The following is a 24,922-nucleotide window of genomic DNA, read 5'->3' as shown; positions in this document are numbered from 1 at the left end:
GGGAGGGAGGTTTGGTATGGTTCAGGTAGGTTAGGGTTTGTTATGTTAGGTGTGGTAAGAGTTGGTTGGGTTGCATTACATGTCTTCTTATCCGTGACATTAAAAAAAATAATAATAATAATTTTGGTGCTAGCTAATCTGCTCAACGTCTGCATTTATTATACTACTATGCCTTCATTCATTCCCTTTCACAGAAATTAGGTGTGGACCTCTAAAAGAGGTCCGGGGGTTGTTGTTGTTGTGTGCTTTGCCGTGGCCAGGTGGAATAGTGCCATGCACTTATGCACGCACCCTCTTAACCACCGAAGCCGTAAAGGGTGCGCCCTTGTCGCTTGAGGGCGTACACCACGTCCATCGCGGTCACGGTCTTGCGCTTGGCGTGCTCAGTGTAGGTGACAGCATCGCGAATCACGTTCTCGAGGAACACCTTGAGAACACCGCGGGTCTCCTCGTAGATCAGGCCCGAGATACGCTTCACGCCGCCACGACGAGCCAGACGACAGATGGCAGGCTTGGTGATGCCCTGGATGTTGTCACGAAGCACCTTGCGGTGTCGCTTGGCGCCTCGCTTGCCCAGACCCTTGCCGCCTTTGCCTCGACCAGTCATAGTGTCTACAGCTGCTGCTGCTCAGACCCAGTAGTAGTAGTGAGTGTCCGCTCCGCTCCCAGCACCAACAGTGATGACGACCCCGCTTGTTGTGTTGTTGTTGTTTGATATTTACCCACACTTGGTGGGGCACGGGCAAACTAAGAGCCCGTCAGAGAAAAGCCTTAAAAAAAAAAAAAAAAAAAAAAAAAAAAAGCAGGATCAATGTCTGAGAGAATTACCGAGGAGGAGGGTAGTCCCGCACAGTGCGCAAAAGTCTCTGAAAAGATGCATTGCCAACAACCCTAGCTGCATCAAAGACGTCATCCCCAGTACGAGGGAAGCCTCCACCAGGACATGCAAGAAGCAGTGCTGTGGCCGGACAGTCTAGTAAATAATGGGATAAAGGGTCGGCGGACCTTGCATAGCAATGGGGGCACGGGTCAGGCTCCAAGCCGGCAACCTGGCGGTAGCACAGGAAACCTAAGCGGAGACGCCTAATCCTAACTAGGATAAAGTTGGGTAATCCAGTTGGTATCGGAAGAGGTGAATAAGATGTGGCTGCCGCATACCAGGCAGCCGAGCGTGATCCCTCGGCAATACAGAGTTCATGCTCATCCCTGGTGCGCCTGTAGATAGCGGCATACACCTCTGAGAGGACACGGGAGGCGCAAGGGCGAAGTGGAAATGTGACAGCAGGGAGGGTGCTAGCCACACGTGCAGTTGCATCTGCAAGTTCATTCCCCCAAATGCCAACATGTCCAGGGACCCAGTGTAAAATCACTGAGCCACCACGCTGCTCTATGAATGACGAAATAGTATATATAGCCGTGAGTAGGAAACGGTGAGATGTAAGTGAGAGAGACTCCAGACACTGAAGGGCAGAGAGTGAGTCAGTGTGCAGAACGACTTGCTGATGCTGATGCCGGTAAGCATGACGCAAGGCACCGAGAAGAGCCACCAGCTCCGCCTGGAAGGCTGAGACCCCCGTGGAGATGCGCCAGGATTCAGTGTATGGTCCAAAAGGAAGAGCCAAAGCAAAAGCCGCCCCAGCTGAGCCATCGGATGAGACTGAGCCGTCCGTATAGTAGACTGCCGAAGCTGTTGAGTTGACAGTGGAGATGCTACAAAGACTGTCCTGCAGAAGAACTGCCGGAATGGAGTGGCGAGGCTTGGGCACTGAGGGAAAGACAACAGTGAAAGGGGGGGGCGACCAGGGAGGAGGAGGCAAGTAACCTGGACAGTCTACCTCAGGATCACTGCACACCTCCGAAGCCACGCCCAAATCCTGTAGTAGGGCTGTAGTGGCACGAGCCCAGTCACGTCGAGTAAGCGGGTCAGGGGGTCGGCCTGCTAAACGCCGCAGTAAAGCCGAGACCGGCAGGTGCGGATGGCGATGCACAAGCCGGAGTGTTTCAGCTGTTGCACACAATGCAATCCTATGAGCCAGGGATGGAAAACCACTCTCCAGACGTAGGTTAATCAACCTTGTCCAGCGTGGTGCATGTAGCATGGTGCGGAGTGCCTCATTCTGAAGCACCTCCAAGGACTGAGAGACATGTGGGGCAAGGCAGGTGAGACATATGGCACTATAGTCCACAAGAGAGCGGATAGCGTGGACAAAAAAGGTGCGTAAGACGGTATAGGATGCCCCTAGACTGCGACGAGACAGATAGCGCAGAGCAGAAGTTCGGGTGGCGGCTCGCTCCCGCAGGTACCTGACGTGCTTGGCGAAAGTGAGGCCAGCATCAAAATAGACGCCCAGGTAGCGGTGGAGCGTGACCAGCTCAATGTTGCAGCCACCAAGCAAGAGAGGACGGTCTGGAGGGCGGAGACCGAAAGGTAGGCACTTGGTCTTCCCGAGGTTGACCTTCAGCCCGAGTTCATTACACTTGGCGTGTAGCCGAGAAAGAGCAGCAGGTGCCTGGGTGAAACAGTCCCCCCTCGAAAAGACCAGTGCCAAATCGTCAGCATACACCAACAGAGTCACACCGGGACCATAATCCACCGTTAATAGCCCTTCAACAAGTACATTGAAAAGTAAGGGGCTGAGAACACTCCCCTGGGGCGTGCCGTTAAGATAGTGGTAAAACGGAGAGAGCTCCCCTTGAAATCTGACCCCTGCTGACCTGTGCAGAAAGAAATCCCCCACCCATGAGAGAAGTCTACCCCCAACTCCCCGGGCCGCAAGGGCTGCCTCGATGGCTAGAGGGCTTGCCAGCTCAAAGGCTTTTTCGAGGTCGAGGAAGACTGCCATCCCCCGTCCACCTCGAAGCTCCCCGAGGAAAGAAGCAAGGCAGTGAGAAGCACTCCTGCCAGGATGGTATGCAAAAGTCCTCGGGTGCAACGGTCCCAGACGCCAGGCAAGGCGGGCACGCACAACCCTTTCTGCTGTCTTAGCCACACAGCTAAGGAGCGAGATAGGGCGCATGGCGTCGGGATCGCGAGGCTTTGGAATCGGGTGGATGATAGCTGTCTTCCACGACCTCGGCAAACGGCCCTCAGACCACGAGAGATTGAACAGACCAAGCAGTCTCTCACTACCACAATCTCCAGCATGAGACAAGATCGAGTAGACGAGCCCATCGAGGCCAGGTGCAGTGTCGGTTCTGTGTCGCAGCGCCTTATGAAGCTCCCTGCTGGTGATGGGAGGATCAGCGGGGTCAGGTCTGGCACAAGCAGCCTGTACAGCAGCGACACGAGAAGCCGACAACTGCTCCTGTAGGGCTCGGACGGGTTGCGGAAGATTGTGGGAAGCAGAACGATCCGCGAAATGCTGAGCAAGACGGCTGGCTTCAGCAGCAGGGTCAGGGTGTGACGGTGGTCGAGGTGGACGTGGTTCAGATATGGACCGGATCCTCCTCCACATCTCACGGAGAGTGGAGTGAGAATCCAAGGTTCGACACCATCTAATCCACGCCTCCTCCTTAAGGCGACGCTTCTCCAGCGTCACATGGCGTGTGACAGCAGCCAAGCACCGACGGTGAGGGGATGTACGGTGCCGCCGGTACTGCCTGCGTGCTGCATTGAGCCTGTGATTCAGCTCCCTGACCCTGTCGCAGTAAATCCAGCCGTCCCGATAGCACCGCGTGGATCGTCGCTGCAGAGGAATAGTGAGAGAGGCAGCCTGGGAAAAAGCATGGGCTACCTGATCTGCTCGACTCTCGAGGTCCGAGGCAGGAGGAGATGCCTCAAAGGCCGCAGCTAACACACGGCCAAAAGCCGGCCAGTCAGCCCTGCAGAGATCCCACCTCGGTGGAGGGAGAGGGGGAGGTAGGAGTGGAGGCATTGGGAGTGTAACTTCAACTGCGAAATGATCACTAGTGAGGTGGGGGTGAAGTGACCATGTCGCAGATCCAGCCAGAGGGGACGACACAAAGGATAGGTCGAGACGGCCCCCAGCCACATGAGTAGCGACCTTTGTATCATTTAAGAGAGATACACCATCCATCTCCTCCAGCACCAAAGAGATGTGCCGCCCTGCATCATTGGACGGGAGAGGCGATGAAAGCAAGGCGTGGTGGGCGTTAAAGTCGCCCCCGACGTACACAGTGCCCCTGGCAGCCTGGGAGAACAAATCTCCCATCTCCAGGGAGCCCCTGTGACTGCGGTACACGTTGTATACCATCAGGGACGACGTAGCCAGGTGGAGAACCACGCCCAGAACCTCCACATCAGGTCCACAGAAAGGAGGAGTTTCACAGTCTGTGCACTCAATGTGGTCCTGAACCAGAACGGCACATCCCCGTGTGACGCCACGAACGTACGGGAGGAGATGGGTGGTGTAACCTGTGAGACGAAATGTGGAACTGTCTTGGAGCAGGGTCTCCTGCAGTAGTATGATATGGGGGCGGTCCCTCGCAGCCACCTCCTGCAAGAGCGGGAGCTTGCTCCGTGCTCCTAGGCAGTTCCACTGAAGGAGTCGAAGGGGGGAGCCGTCCCGCCGTCCGGAGACAGACAGAGACGGACGTCCTCCAGCAACGGAGGTGAGGCCATGGCTGTCGAGGGTGCCACGACGTGCATTGGTTGTGGCTCTGGAAGGGGGCGAGGCCGACTCTGCTGAGGGGTGGAAGACAGAGCAGCGGCCTTCCTGGGCTTGGCTCGCTTGAAAGAGCGAGCCGGCTTGCGGGGGGGAGTCCGTGGTCCCCCTGTTGAGCGAGCCGGACGTCGAGTGGCAGGATGGGTGTCGGGACCATGCTGCTTCCTGGCAATTGCGCGATCGATGATGCGATCGGCTGCGGAGGCGATTGAGGCCGCCTTGAGGGTGATCCCCAGTTTGAGGGACACTGCATGGGCAACGGCCACTGCAATTTGGGAACCCAGTTCCCGCAGATCCTCCGCCGTGAACGCAAGGACTGGTGGAGCAGCAGCAGTGGGTGGGCTGGGTGTGGAGCCAGGTACTGGTGGCGGAAGCGTCAGTGGCTGACTTGGCGCTACCGTGGGAAGTGGTGGCGAGACAGGCGGCTGTTGGCGGTGAACCTCTGCTGTGGTCTGGACCACGGTAAGAGCCGAGGGCAATGGAGGGAACTCCTGGTCGCTGAGAGGTGGTGGACGCTGACTGGGAGGGCGGCGCTGTTGTCCCCAGATGAAGGTGCCGGGGGGAGCTGGAGTGGCGCTGGTGGCCTGGTGCTCCTGCACAAAAGCAACCTGCCTCTCCCGACCCTGGTTCACTCTTTGTACCCTCGCGGGGCAGCTGGGGTGCCAGGCGTGATGTCGTCCTGCGCAGTTGGGACACTTGGCCGCAATCGGCTGGTTTGCCTTGTACCGCTGCAGGCACTCGTCCGTGTCGTGGGCGGCACTGCACATGCCGCAGATGACGGGGCGGTTGCAGTTGGCACGGTGGTGCCCGTAGCGCTGACAGCGGTAGCAACGGAGTGGCTCCGGGGTGAAAGGGCGAAGGTGATATGTTCCCCAGTTCCCCAGGTCGATCGCAGGGATCAGAGGACCCCGCAGGGTAACAATGACCTGTCGAGTCTCCTCCCGGGTCAGCGCTCTCTGGCAGCGGGTTGCCTCTTCGACCTGAGGGTGGTGAAGCAGGATCTCCATAGGCATTCTCAAGGGATAACCCATGACAACTGCCTTCATCGACTGTTGGCCGGGCGTTAGCTCGACTAGCTTCACAGGGCAGGCCTCGTCCTGCAGAGCTGTTCTCAAGAGGTCGTAGGCTCCCTCGTCCTTCGGCACCAACACCGAGCTTCCGTCCCGACCTATCAGGTTGGAGCAGCGTAGCCCTGGCAGGTGACGCTCTAGTGCAGCCACGGCGTCGTAACTCGTTGCATGCCCGTCCTGTACCGGCACACGGAAAGCTGGGAATGCAGAGCGGGGCGGTGGACGCACAGCTACTGACACGGAGGGACGAGCAGCAGAGGGACCCCTGAGGGGAGGCCCAGTGCGTACTGCCGGAGAAGGGCCGTTTCCCTGGCGAGCACGCCTCGATCCCTTGCGTACCACGGGGGTGAAACCCTCATCATCGCGCAGAGCATGATCAGCAGAGGGGGAGATCTGAGTCGTAGCATGAGCCTCCGACGGGACCTCCAGCTGCTTGAAAATACGAGAACTAGCCGACCTAGGCTCGTGAGAGGGTGTGCAGGTGGGAGCGCGAGGCTGCGGATCGAGGGCTCGGTTCACAGAAGTGCCTTGCCGTGGATTAGGGCTGGCATCTGCACGTAGGGAAGCTGAAGCGTCCTTGGTAGAAGAGACAGATGGTGGAGCAGGTGCAACCTCCTCCATAGCCTCATGTCGGCGGGCTGCCTTAGCAGAACGGGTAGAGTCACCACGCAAGCGAGGTACCACTCCCGTAGACATAGGAGTAGAGGGGTTAGCACAAGAGACCTCTTGAGCTGACGAGTGGGAGCTCGAGTCAGAGCAATGACGCTCCCGCTTCGTGCCTGTAGCAGGACACGGAATGGAGAGCCTCGTCTGAGGGAGCAGGAGGCGAGAATGCCCCTGGGGCCTAGGGATGCTGGATCCCTTCATCCTGCTCACCGAAGCAGGCCAAGAACTCAGTCAAAACACACACACACACCTCACACACACAACCACTCAAACAGCACAAACAAACAAAAAAAACAACAAAAGTGGCCTAGGTCCCTACAGTGACGGGCAACCTATGCTCCCCGCCCTCTAAAGGGCGATGGGAGGCCCCGCCACTGCCCCTTTCGATCCTTCCCTAAACTAACAGAGCCGCCCTCAACGCCTCCTATAACCAGGCCCTAAAGGCCCCCCTTCATGGAAGTGCCCTAACGGCACCCCTTCAGGGTTCGGCGTCGTACTACGGTGAGGGACACTAACGGCAGGCAAAAAAAAAAAAAAAAAAAAAAAAAAAAAACACACACCCACACACTCAGTCACAAACACACACACACTCCCACTCACACCCAGGCAATCGGAGACTAAGTCTCAGAAAAAAACCTGGAAAACAGAAAAAAATCTCCCTCAGTGACAGAGACTAAGTCTAAACAGGCAAAAAACGAGGAAAACAGGCGAAATTCTTCACGAGTAAACGAACCAGAGTTCAGAGCTCGAGAGAAATCGACCAGACCTCCTCACCCGACAGAGTCTGAGCTAGGAGTGACGACCCCGCTGTTGTTGTTGTTGTTGTGATATTCGTCCCAGATCAGACTGGGACACGGGCAAATAAGTGAGCCCGTTACAGGTGCACTAGCATGCGCTGCTCATATTAGCGAGGAGGGGGGTGGCGACTGACCACCCGCAACAGAAGTTGCATCGGCAAACGGGCAACAATGGCAGAGGCATCACGGACATCATCCCCAGATGGCACAAAAGCACCTCCCAAATGCGAGCGGAAGATGTCAGTGACAGGACACCCTAGTATATAATGAAGGAGCGGCTCCGTCTCCCTCTCTAAGCAATGTTCACACGAGTCAGGTTCCACCCCAGTGATCTGCTTATAACATAAAAAGCCAAGCCGCAAGCGCCTGAGCCTCACAAGCAAAAAATTCGGCAGACCTGGGGGGGGCTGCAGCTGGGAGTATGATGTAGCAGCGGCATACCACGTGGCAGAACGGGAGCCCTCTGATACCACTAGCCTATGCTCTTCCAATGACAACTGCCAGATTGTAGCAGCGAAAGACTTGACAATCTGAGCCCGGCCTCTGCCGAATGGGAACGTGACAGCAGGAAGGGAACACGCAGAGCGTGCAGCCTCATCCGCCAACTCGTTCCCGTGGATGCCAACGTGCCCCGGGAGCCAGTGCAGGACAACAGATGCACCCCTGCAGACCAGGAGAGAGGCGAAGGTGTAAATCGCCGACAGCAAAAAGACATTATCCTTGAGGGAGAAGGAGCGGAGACCCATGATGGCAGAGAGCGAGTCCGAATGGACGACCACACGGCGATATTGATGGTGGTGTGCATGCCGCAAAGCCCCCAGTATAGCCGCCAGCTCTGCCTGGAACACAGAGGCCCCCTGTGAAAGCCGCCAAGTCTCCACCGTGTCCCCAAAAATGAAGGCCGCCCCTGCAGCACCATCAGCCGCCACAGAACCATCGGTGTAGTACACAGCCGATCCCGGAGATCCCAGAGCCGCAACCCAGCGGAGACCATCCTGACGGAGGAGGGCAGGAATGGTGCCACGGGGCTTGGCACGTGCTGGACAAATCAACTGGAATGGGGGAGGCTCCCATGGGGGCGGATACTCAAACCCAGCAAAGGGTGCATCAGGGACCTGGCAGATGGAGTCAGCAGCCCCCATGTCATGCAACATAGCAACCGTTGCTCGAGCCCAGTCTCGCCGAGGGGCCGGGTCAGGAGGGCGTGACAAGAGCCTCAGGAGGAGAGCAGAGACAGGGAGAGTGGGTCTGCGGTGTACCAGCTGCAGAGTAGTTGCTGCAGCACGGAGCATAATTCTACCCCTCAAAGATGGGAAACTGCTCTCCAACCTCAGATTGACCAGCCGGGTCCAAGGAGGCGCATGCAGAATGACCCGCAAAGCGTCATTCTGCACGACCTCAAGAGACTGAGAAACCCGCGGGGCAAGACCAGTCAAGCATATGGCACTGTAATCTACCAGCGATCTAATAGTGTGTGTGTAAAAAGTTCTGAGTACCATATAGGAGGCCCCCAAACTCTTCTTGGAGAGGGAGCGAAGGGCAGAGAGACGCGTGGACGCTCGCTCACGCAAATAGCAGACATGGCTCGCATAGGTGAGGTTACTATCGAACCACACCCCAAGATACTTGTGGACGGCCACGAAGGACAGCTGGTGACCCCCCAGCACGAGTGGAAAATGTGGGGGAAGGAGGCCAAAAGGCAAACACTTTGACTTGGCAAAGTTGATTTTGAGGCCAAGTTCTGAGCATTTGCCATACAACCTGGCCAGAGCCTCGTTCGCCTGGGCAAAGCAGTCCCTCCTGGTAAAGATCAGGGCCAGATCATCGGCATAAGATAAGAGGGTGACCCCACGACCGAAGTCTACATCAAGGAGCCCCTCCACCAGAACGTTAAAAAGGAGAGGGCTCAACACACTCCCCTGAGGAGTACCATTCTGGTAGTCATAAAAGGGGGAGAGACGCCCCTGAAATCGGACTCCTGCTGAGCGACCACAAAAGAAGTCACTAACCCATGACAAAAGCTTACCGCCCACCCCCCGAGCCGCCAGAGCCTGCAAGATGACCGCAGGGCTTGCCAGCTCGAAGGCCTTCTCGAGGTCGAGGAACACCGCCATCCCCACACCACCCCGAAGCTCCCCAAGGAACGATGCAAGGCAGTGAGAAGCACTCCTGCCAGGATGATAAGCAAAGATCCTTGGGTGAAGCGGACCCAGTCTCCATGCAAGACGCGCCCGCACAACTCGCTCAGCCGTCTTGGCAATACAGCTAAGGAGGGAAATGGGGCGCATGGCACCGGGAGCATTTGGCTTCGGGATAGGGTGAATGACAGCAGCCTTCCACAAACTCGGGAGACGCCCTTCAGACCACGAGAGGTTGAGCAGACCAAGAAGCCGCTCCATACCACAATCTCCCGCGTGTGACAGGATGGAGTATGTCAGCCCATCAAGGCCTGGAGCAGTGTCCGCCCTGCGCCGCAAAGCTGCCAGCAGCTCCCTACTGGTGATGGGGCAATCGGCTGGGTCAGACTGATCACACGCCGCCTGGACAGCCACAGCACGAGAGTCGGACAATTGCTCTTGAACAGCCAAGACTGATTGCGGGAGATTGGAGGAAGCGGAGCGGTCAGCAAAGTGCTGAGCCAGGCGGTCGGCCTCTGCAACAGGGTCGGGATGCGAAGGCGGACGGGAGGGACGTGGACCAGAGACGGACCTGATTCTCCTCCACATCTCACGAAGTGTGGAGTGAGAATCAAGGGTGAGACACCATACAATCCACGCCTCCTCCCTAAGGCGGCGCTTCTCCGCAAGGACATGACGAGACACGGCAAACAAGCACCGGCGGCACGGCGAAGTGCGGCGCCGCCGGTACTGTCTGTGTGCCGCATTAAGCCTGCGGTTCAGCTCTTTGACCCTATCGCAGTAGAACCAACCGTCCCGGTAGCACCTTGCAAAGCGCTTCCGCAAAGGGATGGCAATAGAAGCAGCCTGCCGAAAGACAGCGGCATCCTGATCTGCACAACTCTCTAGGTCCAACGCCGGGGGAGAGGAGGAGAAAGCGAGAGAGAGGGCCTTATCAAAGGCTTCCCAATCTGCCCTGCCCACATCCCACCGTAGCGGAGGCGGCTTGAAGAGAGGGAGGGGAGGCAATGGCAGGTCCACCACAATGGCAAAGTGATCGCTCATAAGGTAGGGATGGAGCGACCACACAGTGGAGCCTGCTAGAGGAGTTGAGAGGAAGGCCAGGTCCAGCCGACCTCCACGGACATGTGTGGGTTCGTTGACATCATTCAGCAGGGATACACCACCCACCTCCTCCAGAGTGACGGAAATGTGCCGACCTGCCTCGTTGGAGGGGAGAGGCGAGGACAACAGAGCATGGTGTGCGTTGAAATCGCCCCCAATGTATACCGGCCCCCCGGCAGCCTGGGAGAACAAGTCCCCCAGCTCCAGGGCTGCCCGAGAACTACGGTACACATTGTACACAGTAAGGGGCGACCCCGCCAAGTGAAGCACCACGCCCTGGACCTCCACACCATCTCCACAGAAGGGAGGGGGTACACAGCTAGTGGAGGCAATGTGGTCACGGACCAGTATGGCACAGCCCCTGGACACACCACGCTCACGAGGGAGGAGATGGGCGGTATAACCCGCCAAACGAAAGGAGGAGCCCTCAGACAGAAGGGTTTCCTGCAGCAGAATAAGATGCGGGCGATCTCTGACGGCCACCTCTTGAAGGAGGGGTAGCTTGCTCATTGCCCCAACACAGTTCCACTGAAGGAGGCGAAGGGAGACGACCTCCCCGCATCCAGAGACAGACTGAGGCGGGGATTGCTCGACCCCCGAGTCAAAGGAGGAGTTGATGGAAGCACCTGAGGGGCAGACGGGAGTCGGGGAGTGGCAGGAGTCTGGGCATGACGGGGCCGAGCCCTGACCCCAGCCCTGGACGCCTTCTGTGCAGTCGTCCATGTGGGCGAGCCCGACTTCCGAGGGGCACGAGGAGGCCTGCCCGAGACAGGAGCAGGGGTCCCTCGCCGCTTGCCGACGCTCCACTCCAGCCACCTGTCGATCACAGCCACCAAGGGGCCTGACCCCAGCTGAACCCCCAAAGCCCGAGCCACTGCACTCGTGATGGCCTCCGCCATCTGAGCCCCAAGGTGACGCAGCTCGTCCTTGGTAAATAGCGGTTCCTCTGGAGTAGACGCCTGAGACACTGGCGCTGTCACAGGAGCCGCCCGGGAAGGAGGAGGTGAGGGCACCCGAGCCACCGGGGTCACTGGATGGTGAACCTCTGCCACCGCACTGGCTGTCCTCAAAGCAGGTGTCAAGGGGGGAAAGGCCGACTCGCTCAGAACCGGTGGGCCTGGCTCCTGAGAGCGGCGCTGCTGACCCCAAACAAAAGTGCCCGGGGGAGCGGGTGTCGCTATCGATGCCTGTTGCTGCCGCACCCAAGAGACTTGCCCCTCCCTGCCCTGAGTCACCCTCTTCACCCTCGCAGGGCAGCTGGGATGCCAGGCATGGTGAGCGCCTGCACAGTTGGGACAGCGGGCGGCGACCGGCTCCTTCGCCTTGAACCTCGCAAGGCACTGCTCGGTTTCGTGGGAGCCGCTGCACATCCCACACACCACAGGTCTGTTGCAGTTCGCACGGTGGTGGCCGAACCTCTGGCAGCGGAAGCATCGCAATGGCTCTGGAGTGTAAGGGCGCAGCCAGTACACACCCCAGTTCCCCAGATCTAGGGAGGGAACAAGAGGGCCCCGGAGGGTTACGAACACCTGCAGCGTCTCCTCCCGAGTCCTCTGGTGCTGACACCTGGTCGCCTCCTCTACCAAGTCGTGTTGGAGCAGGATGTCCACAGGCATACGGCGAGGGTATCCCATCACCACGGCCTTGGTGACCTGTCCGCCCCGTGTTAGCTCTACCACCTTCACGACAGCTGCCTCTTCCTCTGCCACCGCCTTGAGTTGCAGGTATGCCTCCTCTGTTGCTGGAATCAATACACAGCTTTCGTCCCTCCCAAAGCGATTGGTCACAGCAAGACCCGGCAGCTGCCTCTCCAGGGCCGCAACTGTGTCGTAGCTGGTGGTGTAGCCCGGCTGCAGAGGAACCCTGAAAGTGGGGAAGGAGGAGCGGGGAGGAGGGGGAGCTGCCACCGACACAGAAGGGCGAGGTGCAGGTGGAGGCCTTTTTGTAGCAGGCGCTGAAAAACCCTGGGCTGCAGGCTTGGTAACGGGTGAACGCCTAGCCCTGCGAGTTACAAGGGTAAACCCCTCAGCACTCTCAGAGGCATCAGCATCAACGGTGGGATTGGCAGCGGTAGCAGTGGTGGCAGAAGGAGCAGTGGTGGGGGCTGGAGACAGAGGAGCAGGCAGAATCACGTCCATCCCCTCATGGCGACGGGCGACCTTCCTGGGTGCAGCAGAGGAGGAAGCAGAGGAGCCAGAGACAGGACTCCCTGGACAAGCCCGATCGCCAGCAGATACAGTTGAGCTGTCTCCTGATTCATGCCGCACCCTCTTCTTTCCAGAAGTTAAGCACTTCTTGCCCTTGTCAGTAGGTGGGTGGGTGACCGATAGTGAGTCACATCGGATTGTGGCAGCTCCTGGATGGGTGACCGCAGCCATACCCTCACCCAACGCCCCAGGAACCGTCCCAACCCTTTCTCCAGCAGTGAGGACTCTAGCAGAAGGATCAGGTATCGGGATCCTCGATGGCAGAGGATTCCTCGAAGACCCTGGGGGTCTAGACCTAGCCTTGCCTGCCATGACAGACAGGCAGAATCACTCACACAGGCACGCACACAAACACAAACAAGCACACAGAAACACAGGAAGGAGCCTACCTACTGTGGTGGAAACTGCCCCCCCGCTAGCGGAGGGTGAGACAGCCCTTGCCACAGCCCCGAAGGTCTTGCCTACTCCTAGCCCTAACCAGAGTTTTGGCTCACCCCTGCAGCTTCCTATAACCACCCCGACTACGGGGCCCCCTTGTGTACCAGGCCTGCGCCTGGAAACCGCGGGGTTCGGCTTCGTACCACGTACCAGGGGAACACTAAGAGCCGGAAAGGAAATACAGTAAGAGGCAAAAAGAAACCACTGAAGGGCGAGTGCGCACAAGCGTGAGCACCCCGGTACACAACAGTGGCTGGAGACCAAGGCGCGGTCAGGATGAAGGCGGTGAGCAACGACAGCAACAACACTTCAAAGCACTGTCGAGAGACAAGAAGGGCAGAGCAGCTCGATCAACGGCGAACCGGAGAGCTGTTACCCTTGTTGAAACAAGACAGGAGCAGGAGATGTTGTCAGTGTGGAGGCAGGCAGCAGAATCGGGTGACGACCCCGCACGCCAACCACCCTTATATAACCCAGTCTCGCTCGTGCAAGTACGAACCTTATCCATCTAACCTTGATTTCAGGCCCAGGCCTCACCCCAGCTCCCAGGAGGCCAATCCTAGAGAGGTGTCGTAGCCAGGTCACGCCTCAGGGCATGCCAAATTTTGCAAGCAAACCAGGAATTGCATCGAAAAAGCATGAACAGTAAATCACCGCCATGTACATCACACCCCGACCACTCACACGCCGCCAGTCCTGAGACAGTGGACATAAAAGGCCGCTGCCAGGCGCGACGCACCAACACTCTCGCTCTCTTAGTCACGCGCCATGGCTCGTACCAAGCAGACTGCACGTAAGTCCACTGGAGGCAAGGCCCCTCGCAAGCAGCTGGCCACCAAGGCCGCTCGCAAGTCCGCCCCTGCCACCGGCGGCGTCAAGAAACCCCATCGTTACAGGCCTGGCACTGTGACCGTGCGTGAGATCCGTCGCTACCAGAAGAGCACTGAGCTGCTTATAAGGAAGCTGCCATTCCAGCGTCTCGTCCGTGAGATTGCCCAGGACTTCAAGACTGACCTGCGCTTCCAGTCCTCTGCCGTCATGGCTCCGCAGGAGGCGTCTGAGGCCTATTTGGTCGGTCTCTTTGAGGACACCAACCTGTGTGCCATCCACGCCAAGCGTGTAACAATCATGCCTAAGGACATCCAGCTGGCCCGCCGCATCCGTGGCGAGCGCGCCTAAGGCGAGAGACCCCTCACCTCGATCGAAAGAAATCTCGGCCCTTTTCAGGGCCAAAACCCTTCTTCAAAGAGAGATGATGACAGACCCTCAGTTTAGGTTTCCATATATCAGCTCTTGCGTTTCCGCAGCGAAGCATGCTTACACACACACACACACACACACACACACACACGGACGAATGAACTGTACTTATATACTTACATACATGCATTCATTCATTCATCCTTTTTTCAATCATTCATTTCCTTTTTTTTGGGGGGGGAGGGGCAACTTGCCTATTCGTTTATTTCTTTTGTTGATCTGTTGTTCACGTCCCAGGTTTTGTTGTCGTTATTTGCCTGTTTCGTTTACTTCCTGATCGATTCAGTCACGCCCTCATAAACGTACACAGGTTTGCACAAGGAGAAAGGCATTCCCGTTGCATATTAGGAGATGCTCTGTACCCGTTATGAAGGTTTGACAGTGGCCACGAACGCACGGTAAATCCTTCAGTTAACATACTGAGAAAGAAAGAAAAAAAAAAAGTGAACCTGAACCCATCCATTTTTACCTGCAGTTGAGCGTGTGTGTATGTATGTATGTATGTTTATCCTTACGTGTGTGTGTGTGTGTGTGTCTTTGTGAGCATGTATGTCTGTGTGTACGGACGTATGAGGGCTTGTGTGTATGTGAGCATGACTTAGTGTGTACGTATATGTGTAGGTCACTGCGTACACAGTATAAATGTATCTGTGCACATGTGTTGTTGTATGTACCTACAGATTGTAGAGTGACATGAATATGCATGATACGATGTCATGCATGTATTTACTGTACGCCTGTTGAGTGTGTTGGTTGGTACAGTCGGCCTAAGAAGTGCCGGCGGAGTATCCAGAAGTTTTCGGTCAGCGATAGTGTCCATACTCTTCCTTATATCTATACGAGGTGAAACCTAATACGTGAAATTGTTACCCCCCCAAAAAAAAAAAAAAAAAATCCATGACCAGTTATCTGTATATTTCCAAATTATTGTAGGAAGCAGTTGGTTAGTTACGATAATAGGAATTCCTAAACGGAACTCATTGATGTTTCACAACTGTCGCTCAGGGAGAGTCGGGAATAATTATTTTGTGGAGTTCAAATCTAGCATGGTAACAGGCAGTGATTTTTGGGTAGCGTAAGACTGAACAAAAGGGAGCTTCAATAAACATTGGAAATGATGAATTATTAGTTACAAAATAATTTCCGTGGCAATACTAGGGAATAATTTCAAGTCATTTATTTCCGTTGCCAATGTCACCGTGGACGACGACAGAAAGCGGGAAGGAGGCGTAAGCCAGTAAGCTATTTTAAATGTTTCGATCAACACGCACGAAAGGGAATAACATTCACTCAAAGACATGCAGTTATTACACTGCCTTTGGCCAGTTTCCCATGAAGAAAAATCTCAGGATTATTTCATATAAGACAGAGGGCTATCGGTGGAAAAAAAAAAAAAAAAAGCCTACCGTACATCAGAGTCGGAGCTCCTTGGAGAATGCTACCTTCTGTCAGTGTCTGATATCCTCAGTGCATAATCGATTCGCAAGAGTAATAAAATGCAGAGGTTCATAAAGAAATCATTGATTTCCAAACTTCCAAATAAGCATTTTCTGTTGAGCAGGACATTAGAGTTTATTTAAGAAAGAAAGAAAGAAAGAAAAAAATAAACAGTGACTGGGAGTTATAGGCGTACTGGCCACCGCGCGAAGTTAATACATTTCACATTCATTCAAATCGGGACAGATAACTAAGTGTTACCATCTAATATATCACTGCCTCCTGTTATTCATCTTACATCCTTATTTTCACGATATAATAAATACGTTATTTGGCATGACGTGATGAAGGCATTGAATGTTTACCTTATATTCACGGTTTTCATAGAACGTATGGGAGTGGAGAGTGACCGAAGCCATCTGAAACTGTGCCGTCACTTCTTGGGGCGACGGTACGTTGTTGTTGGTTCTCCAGATGAATAAGAAGGCGCGCACGCCCATATTTACTCTTTTATTTTGACTCTATTGTTTTAACCCCCAACCCTAGTTCAAAACATTTCGATTGTGCCTACGTGCCCATCCCAAACCACCGTTGCGGAAAAGAAAGAAAGAAAGACATGACGGGAAAAAAGAAAGAAAGAAAGACAGAGAAAAAAAAGGTCGATAAACCAGAGTTCCTGAGAGGATAATTTGCAAGTCTGTCTTTCCCCTTTTTATCGAAAATCTTGTGGCTCCGATTGGAGCCGGAAATGTTGAAATGGCCAAGAGCGTAACCTCTCTACTTTGAGGAGGTGTACTTGGTGACAGCCTTGGTGCCTTCAGACACGGCGTGCTTGGCCAGCTCGCCAGGGAGGAGCAGCCTGACGGCTGTCTGGATCTCCCGGCTGGTGATGGTTGAACGCTTGTTGTAGTGTGCCAGGCGTGAAGCCTCTGTAGCAATGCGCTCGAAGATGTCATTCACGAAAGAGTTCATGATAGACATCGCCTTGGAGGAAACGCCGGTGTCAGGGTGGACCTGCTTGAGCACTTTGTAGATGTAGATGCTGTAGCTCTCCTTCCTCCTACGCTTCTTCTTCTTGTCTCCCTTGGCAATGGCCTTCTGGGCCTTGCCAGCCTTCTTAGCGGCCTTTCCGGAGGTCTTGGGTGGCATGGCGTCGCCGAGTCAGACGGTACGTGCACGGTGCGGGAGCGAACGAGAGACTGAGTCGACATGGGGGTATTTTTTTTTAATTTTTAATAGGAAGGTGGGGAAAGAAGAGAGAATAGGGGAAGGGATAGTAAGAAAGAGGAAGGAAGAGGGAGTAGACAGTTGGTGGGCTGGCCACCATGCTTTGTTTTGTTTATAGTATTTGTTAGATAACTGCTTTAATTTTGTTTATTGAGTTAGTTAGGTAAGTGCTTTGTTTTGTATACGTGCTTGCTGAAATCCTTATATGTGATTGCTGCCCAAACGCAGCCCAGCTTCTGCCTCGTTCCCATTCGCGGGCGGGATGGGGCCGGATCGGGAAGACGGGTATTTAAGGGAAGGTCGCGGGCGGGTGACGCATTAGTCTTCTCCTGAAGGTCTTCCTACTCCAGCGATGACGAAGACGATACTACTACTACTACTACTACTACCATGTCCGGACGTGGCAAGGGAGGCAAGGTGAAGGGAAAGTCCAAGTCCCGATCTAGCAGGGCTGGGCTCCAGTTCCCCGTCAGCAGGATCCACCGTCTCCTTCGTAAAGGCAATTACGCCGAGCGTGTGGGTGCTGGTGCCCCCTTTTTTTTTTTTTCTTTTTTTTTAATATTCGTCCGAGCAATGCTGGGACACGGGCAAACAAAGAGCCCGTCAGAGATGCGCTTAACTTGCGCAAGCTTGAATTATCGAGGGGGTTGGTATTCCCTTACTGTGGTGATTAATAAATGTAGAGGAGCACGTGCAACGATGCAAGCGGCATCCATGAAATCATCCCCTGTCCGAGCAAAAGTCGTGTCAGGGTGAGACCTGAGCATCGTAGTGGCTGGGCAGTACAGAAGATAGTGAATGAGGGGCTCCACAGATGAGACCAAACAATGGGCACACGGGTCTGGCTCTGTACCGACAATTTGTTTGTAGCATGGAAACCCCAGACGTAAGCGCCTGAGCCTCACTACAATATAGTTGGGTATGCCTTTAAAGGGTAACAATAGAGAATATAAAGTGGCGGTGGCGTACCATGTAGCAGAGCAGGAGCCTTCTGTCACCAAAAGCTGATGTTCCTCTCGAGAGAGCTTGCTAATGGTAGCAGTGAGAGTGCTAATGACGTACGATGGGCTGGGGCGCAGTTGAAATGTGACGTCAGGAAGCGAGCAAGCTGAGCGTGCTGCGTCATCAGCACGCTCATTGCCGCTGATTCCAACATGACCTGGGAGCCAATGGAGAATAATAGTGGCACCCCTATGGACGAGAAGGGATGCAAAAGTAAAAATTGCAGTCTGAAGAAAGACGTTGTCCTTCAAGGAGAAAGATTTTAGCCTCTGAAGGGAGGAAAGGGAGTCTGTGTGAATTACGACACGGTGATGATGATGGTGATGAGCGTGGTGCAATGCACCGAAGATGGCAGCAAGCTCTGCCTGAAATGCAGATACACCCTGAGAGAGTCGCCAAGATTCAATTGTATGCCCAGAGACAAAGGCCGCCCCAGCAGAGCCATCAGAGGATACTGAACCATCCGTAAAACAAGTGGCTGTGTCTGGTGAATCTAGAGCTGCAACCCGACTAAGACCCTCTTGACAGAGGAGCGCAGGAATGGAAGTTCGAGGTTTGGCTTCGGAGGGGCATACAAATTTAAAAAGAGGCGGGTCCCATGGTGGCGGATCAGTGTACCCAGGAAAGGGAGAATCAGGATCTTGGCAGAGGCTCGCAGCAGCTCCCAGTCCATGGATAACAGCAGTTGTAGTCCGGGCCCAGTCACGCTGAGTGGCAGGCTCGGATGGGCGGCACAAAAGACGTCGTAGGAGGGCAGAGAGGGGCAGGTGGGGCCAGCACCGTATCAGCTGTAGAGTGATGACTGCCGCTCGTAGCGCAACACGATGCGCCAGAGAAGGCAAACCACTCTCCATACGGAGATTGACAATCCGAGTCCAGGGTGGAGCACCCAGCATGATACGGAATGCAGTGTTCTGTATAACCTCCAGAGATCTGGAGACTGGTGGAGCGAGTCCGGTCAAACAGATGGCATTGTAGTCCACCAGGGATTGGATGGCATGTATATAAAATGTTCGGAGGACTGAATACGACGCCCACAAACTCCGCTTGGAGAGATAGCAGAGAGCAGCCAGTCTGGTGGAAGCGCGCTCCCGCAGGTACCGAACATGGCAGGCAAAGATAAAACCCCTGTCAAGCCAGACTCCCAGATACTGATGCACAGTAACAAGAGAGAGCTGCTGCCCCCCAAGCAGCATAGGAAAGTCTGGGGGACGGAGTCCAAAGGGCATACACTTCGTCTTATTAAAATTTATCTTCAGCCCTAGCTCAGTGCATTTGGCATGAAGACGAGAAAGGGTCAAGTCCGCCTGCGTGAAGCAGTCCCTCCTGGTAAAGATGAGGGCCAGATCGTCCGCATAGCAGAGGAGGGTAATGCCAGGCCCATAGTCTACAGTTAAGAGCCCCTCCATGAGGATGTTAAAAAGGAGAGGGCTCAAAACACTCCCCTGGGGGGTGCCGTTAGGACGTAGGTGAAAGGGGGAAAGGTGTCCCTGGAGTCGGACCCCCGTGGATCGATCATTAAAAAAATCCTGGATCCAGGATAGGAGCCTGCCTCCAACACCCCTGACCGCAAGAGCCGCCAGGATAACAGTGGGGCTTGCCAGTTCAAACGCCTTTTCGAGGTCGAGGAAGACAGCCATTCCCCTTCCTCCCCTCAGCTCCCCAAGGAATGACGCTAGGCAGTGGGTGGTACTCCTCCCTGGATGGTAGGCATAAATCCCTGGGTGCAGCGGTCCCAGCCACCAAGCAAGCAGAGCTCGCACAACCCTCTCAGCCGTCTTAGCAACACAGCTGAGAAGGGAGATGGGGCGCATGGCGGCGGGATCACGAGGCTTCGGAATTGGGTGGATAACAGCTGCCTTCCACGACCTCGGCAGACGCCCCTCAGACCACGAGAGGTTGAGCAGATCAAGTAGATGCTCTGTGCCACAATCTCCAGCATGTGACAGGAGAGAGTATGTGAGCCCATTGAGCCCCGGTGCAGTGTCCTCCCTGCGCTGCAGCGCTTTGTGAAGCTCCCCACTGGTAATCGGACAGTCAGCAGGGTCAGGCCTATCACACGCTGCCTGAATTGCTGCAGCGCGAGAGGCGAACAGCTGCGCCTGTAGGGCTCTGACAGACTGCGGGAGATTAGAAGAGGCAGAGCGGTCAGCGAAGTGCTGAGCAAGACGGCAGGCCTCAGCGGCAGGGTCAGGATGGGAGGGAGGGCGAGGAGGGCGTGGATCAGAGACGGACCTGATTCTCCTCCACATCTCACGGAGAGTGGAGTGAGAATCTAGGGTACGACACCATCTGATCCACGCCTCCTCCCGAAGGCGGTGCTTCTCGGAAGCCACATGCCGCGTGACAGCAACCAGGTACCGGCGGTGCGGAGATGTACGGCGCCGTCGGTACTGCTTGCGTGCCGCATTGAGTCTCCGGTTGTTCCTTGACCCTGTCGCAGTAGAACCAGCCGTCTCGGTAGCACCTCGTCTAGCACTGCCGCAGCGGGATAGCAAGAGAAGCAGCTTGTGCTAAAATATTTGCTACCTGATCTGCTCTGCTCTCGAGGTCTGAGGCAGGAGATGTTTCAAAGGCCTCCGTGAGAGCACGGGCAAAGGCCATCTAGTCTGCTTTGCGTAGGTCCCACCTTGGTGGAGGAGGTGGGGGTGGCGGGAGGGGAGCGAGAGGCAGGTAAACAATAATGGCAAAGTGATCACTTGCAAGGTGTGGGTGGAGTGACCACGATGCCAAGCCCGCTAGTGGTCCCGACACTAGGGAAAGATCAAGGCGACCTCCTGCAATATGGGTGGCCTCTGCCACATCATTTAGTAGGGAGACACCACCCATCTCCTCCAGAACCAAAGAGATGTGCCGTCCTGCTTCATTGGACTGAAGAGGCGAAGATAGAAAGCCGTGGTGGGCGTTAAAGTCGCCCCCTATGTACACGGCTCCCCTGGCAGCCTGGGAGAACAGGTCTTCCAACTCCAGGGTGCCCCTTTGGCTCCGGTATACATTATATACCGTCAGGGGCGACGTAGCCAGATGGAGAACCACGCCCTGGACCTCCACATCAGGTCCACAGAAAGGAGGGGGCTCACAATCCGTGCACGCAATGTGGTCCTGAACCAGAACGGCACATCCCCACGTGACGCCACGAACATACGGAAGGAGATGGGTGGTGTACCCTGAGAGACGAAAAGTAGTATTATCCGGGAGCAGGGTCTCTTGCAGTAGAATTACATGAGGACTGTAGGATTCGGAGGCTGGCATACGAGGGCAAGGCAGAGGAAGCTGGGTGGGAAGCAGCTCCTCCACGGTTGTCTGTGCGGGAGGTGATGCAGGAGGTACCAGGGAAGAAGAGCGCGGGTGTTGTTTGGCCTCCACCACTTGGTCGACGATGACGTTCACAGCCTGTACCAATGGTGCCGTTTCCAGAGGCCTGCCGAGAAGCGTCCCTAGCATCTGAGTCAAACTCGTAGCAATTTCCGTCCCCAGCGTACGCAATTCTTCCCTGGTGAAAACTATGAGAGGAGAGCCCGTGTTGTGAGATGTGGGTGGAGTAAACTCCTCGACTCTCTGCCGAACTGGGGGGGGAGGAGGGTGATGGCCCTCCGCAGTCGTCATGTGACGAGTGAGAGCAGGTTGGAGGGGCGGAAACGCTGCCTCGTCTAGCACTGGGGGTGCAGTCGCTGCTGGACGGCGTTGCTGCCCCCAAATGAAAGTTCCCGGAGGTGCCAGTTTGTTGCTGCTTGCCTGTTTTTCCTTCACTCAGGTAACTTGGCGTTCTCGCCCTCGATTGACAAGAGCATCTCTGGTTGGGCAGCTGGGGTGCCACGCATGATGTTTTCCCGAGCAGTTGGGGCAACGGGTAGAGACAGCTTCCTTGGCCTTGTACTTGGCCAAGCACCTCTCTGTTTTGTGCGGGTCGCTGCACATCCCATAGACTGTGGCCCGGTTGCAAGTGGCTCTGTGGTGCCCGTATCGCTGGCACCTGTAGCAACGGAGTGGCTCCGGGGTGAAGGGGCGAAGGTGATATTCTCCCCAGTTCCCCAGGTCGATCACAGGGATCAGAGGACCCAACAGGGTGATGATGACCTGTCGAGTCTCCTCCCTGGTCCGCGCTTTCTGGCAGCGGGTTGCCTCTTCGACCTGAGGGTGTTGAAGCAGTATCTCCATAGGCATTCGCAAGGGATAACCCATGACAACTGCCTTCGTAGACTGTTGGCCGGGCATCAGCTCATCTAGCTTGACAGGGCAGGCCTCGTCCTGCAGAGCTGTTCTCAAGAGGTCATAGGCTCCCTCGTCCTTCGGCACCAACACCGAGCTTCCATCCCGACCTATCAGGTTGGAGCAGCGTAGCCCTGGCAGGTGACGCTCTAGTGCAGCCACGGCGTCGTAACTCGTCGCATGCCCGTCCTGTACCGGCACACGGAAAGCTGGGAATGCAGAGCGGGGCGGCGGACGCACAGCTACTGACACGGAGGGACGAGCAGCAGAGGGACCCGTGAGGGGAGGCCCAGTGCGTACTGCCAGAGAAGGGCCGTTTCCCTGGCGACCACGCCTCGATCCCTTGCGTACCACGGGGGTGAAACCCTCATCATCATGCAGAGCAGGATCAGCAGAGGGGGAGATCTGAGTCGCAGCAGGAGCCTCCGACGGGACCTCCAGCCGCTTGAGAATACGAGGAGACCTAGCCGGCCTAGGCTCATGAGAGGGTGCGCAGGTGGCAGCGCGAGGCTGCGGACCGATGGCTCGGTTCACGAGGGTGCCTTGCCGTGGATTAAGGCTAGCAACTGCACGTAGGGTAGCTGAAGTGCCCTTGGTGGAAGTGAGAGAGGGTGGAGCAGGTGCAACCTCCTCCATAGCCTCATGTCGGCAGGCTGCCCAAGCAGAACGGGTAGAGGCACCATGCGAGCGAGGTACCACTCCCGTAGACTTTGGTAGAGAGGGGTCAGCACAAGAAACCTCGTGAGCTGACGAGTGGGAGCTTGAGTCGGAAAAATGACGCTCCCGCTTCGTGCCTGTAGCAGGACACGGGTTGGAGAGCCTCGACTGAGGGAGCGGGAGGCGGGAATGCCCCTGGGGCCTAGGGATGCTAGATCCCTTCATACTGCTCACAGAAGCAGCAAAAAAAAAAAAAAACTCAGTCAACACACACACACACACACACACACCACACACACACAACCACTCGAAACAGCACAAAAGAAAACAACAAAAGTGGCCAAGGTCCCTACAGTGACGGGCAACCTATGATCCCCGCCCTCTAAAGGGCGATGGGAGGCCCCGCCACTGCCCCTTTCGGGTCTTCCCTAAACTAACAGAGCCGCCCTCACTGCCTCCTATAACCAGGCCCTAAAGGAACCCCTTCATGGAAGTGCCCTAACGGCACCCCTTCAGGGTTCGGCGTCGTACTACAGTGAGGGACACTAACGGCAGGCCAAAAAAAAAAAAAAAAAAAAAAAACAGTCACAAACAGTCACAAACACACACACACTCCCACTCACACCCAGGCAATCGGAGACTAAGTCCCAGAAAAACCTGGAAAACAGCAAAAAATCCTTCCTCAATGCCAGAGACTAAGTCCCTAAACAGGCAAAAAGCGAGAAAACGGACGAAAATCGCCACGAGTAAATGAAGCAGAGTTCAAATCTCGAGACAGATCGGCCAGACCTCCACACCCGACAAAGTCTGAGCTAGGAGTGCCCCCGTCTACTTGGCTGCAGTCATGGAGTACCTAGCAGCTGAAGTGCTTGAGCTGGCTGGCAACGCAGCCCGTGACAACAAGAAGGCTCGTATCATTCCCCGTCACCTGCAGTTGGCTATCTGCAATGACGAGGAGCTCAACAAGCTCCTCTCTGGCGTCACCATCGCCCAGGGAGGTGTCCTGCCTAACATCCAGGCTGTGTTGCTCCCCAAGAAGACGGAGAAGAAGTAAACACTTCCAAGAAATCCTTATTCTTCTTCACCTCCATCGGCTCCTTTAGGAGCCACATTCGTTTCTTGAGAGAGAATAGACTTTGGCATTGCCCAACATCATCATCATCATCATCATCAATCATGTTTGTGTATGGATGAATGTGTTGGTATACTGTATGTATGTGTCTGTCTATATGTATGTATGTGCGTATAATGTGGTATGTGTTGAATGCTGGCATGTGTCTGTGGCTATATTTACGTTCGGTTGCATGTAAGAAGCTGCTGACATCAGTGAAGGTCGATTAATAATAATATTATTCCCACTACTACATAGCGTCTTGTCCCGTTCCCAACTGCACCTACATAATACTGTACTGTATAATTATGCCTCCTAAATAACTGCCTGGCCTGGTGGATGAATGAAAACATAGGTGATGATGATGGCTATTCTCCCACCATCGAAGGAATGGACAAAGTCGTTCAGTGACAGAGGATATGGTGATGTATTCAACAGTATCTCTCTCTCTCTCTCTCTCTCTCTCTCTCTCTCTCTCTCTCTCTCTATATATATATATATATATATATATATATATATATATATTATCCGTGTGGTGACGACCATGGTGGATTTAACACCCCCAAATAAGAGGAATAATTAAGAAAATACTATTCATTCATTTCTCTCCTCATTAGGAGTAGTATTACAACAACTAGTTCCTACAAAATCAAAAACCACCACCACCATCTATCTAGTCATCCATCCATTCATTCATTCATCATCATCATCATCATCATCATCATCATCAAGATTAATAATAATAGTAATCATCATCAATCATCATCATCATCAGCAGCAGCAGCAGCAGCAGCAGCAGCCATCGAACTGCGAGCTCCGGTGAAGGCCTGCTTAGTGAAACTGTTGGGAGGCGAGTGTCAGCCACCTTGTGGTGGTGGTGGTGGAATATTCGCCTCAGTGCAATACTGAGGCACGGGCAAACGTGTGAGCCCGTTCAGTGACGTGCGGCTGCACTGTCAAATAAATGAATGGGG

The 24,922-nt window shown here is 55.1% G+C and overlaps 5 protein-coding genes across 5 annotated transcripts; 2 read left to right on the top strand and 3 right to left on the bottom strand.

The window, feature by feature from the left end:
* Positions 1-295: 295 nt before the first annotated feature.
* LOC145419101 (histone H4-like) lies at positions 296-607 on the bottom strand. The gene has a single exon (XM_080287341.1). The coding sequence runs from the start codon at positions 605-607 to the stop codon at positions 296-298; it is 312 nt and encodes a 103-aa protein (XP_080143467.1).
* A 3,879-nt stretch (positions 608-4,486) lies between these two features.
* LOC145419185 (uncharacterized) lies at positions 4,487-10,910 on the bottom strand. The gene is made up of 5 exons (XM_080287422.1): positions 9,390-10,910; positions 7,293-9,077; positions 6,035-6,271; positions 5,552-5,605; positions 4,487-5,050 (listed from the first exon to the last, which is right to left on the bottom strand). Exons 1-5 carry the CDS (start codon positions 10,908-10,910, stop codon positions 4,487-4,489), a joined length of 4,161 nt encoding a protein of 1,386 aa, XP_080143548.1.
* A 2,903-nt stretch (positions 10,911-13,813) lies between these two features.
* On the top strand, positions 13,814-14,224 carry LOC145419150 (histone H3.2). The gene has a single exon (XM_080287390.1). It carries the CDS (start codon positions 13,814-13,816, stop codon positions 14,222-14,224), a length of 411 nt encoding a protein of 136 aa, XP_080143516.1.
* Positions 14,225-16,519: 2,295 nt separating this feature from the next.
* LOC145418921 (histone H2B-like) lies at positions 16,520-16,891 on the bottom strand. The gene has a single exon (XM_080287179.1). The coding sequence runs from the start codon at positions 16,889-16,891 to the stop codon at positions 16,520-16,522; it is 372 nt and encodes a 123-aa protein (XP_080143305.1).
* Positions 16,892-17,359: 468 nt separating this feature from the next.
* LOC145419018 (histone H2A-like) lies at positions 17,360-23,891 on the top strand. Its single transcript, XM_080287266.1, has 2 exons — positions 17,360-17,489; positions 23,650-23,891. Exons 1-2 carry the CDS (start codon positions 17,360-17,362, stop codon positions 23,889-23,891), a joined length of 372 nt encoding a protein of 123 aa, XP_080143392.1.
* Positions 23,892-24,922: the final 1,031 nt, after the last annotated feature.

Source organism: Coenobita brevimanus, chromosome 117 (genome assembly GCF_032717465.1).
Source record: "Coenobita brevimanus isolate Jiangsu-jjx chromosome 117, ASM3271746v2, whole genome shotgun sequence".
Classification (NCBI taxonomy): domain Eukaryota; kingdom Metazoa; phylum Arthropoda; class Malacostraca; order Decapoda; family Coenobitidae; genus Coenobita; species Coenobita brevimanus.
The sequence above is the reverse complement of the archived record's forward strand: the minus strand, read 5'-3'. Positions and strand labels throughout refer to the sequence as shown.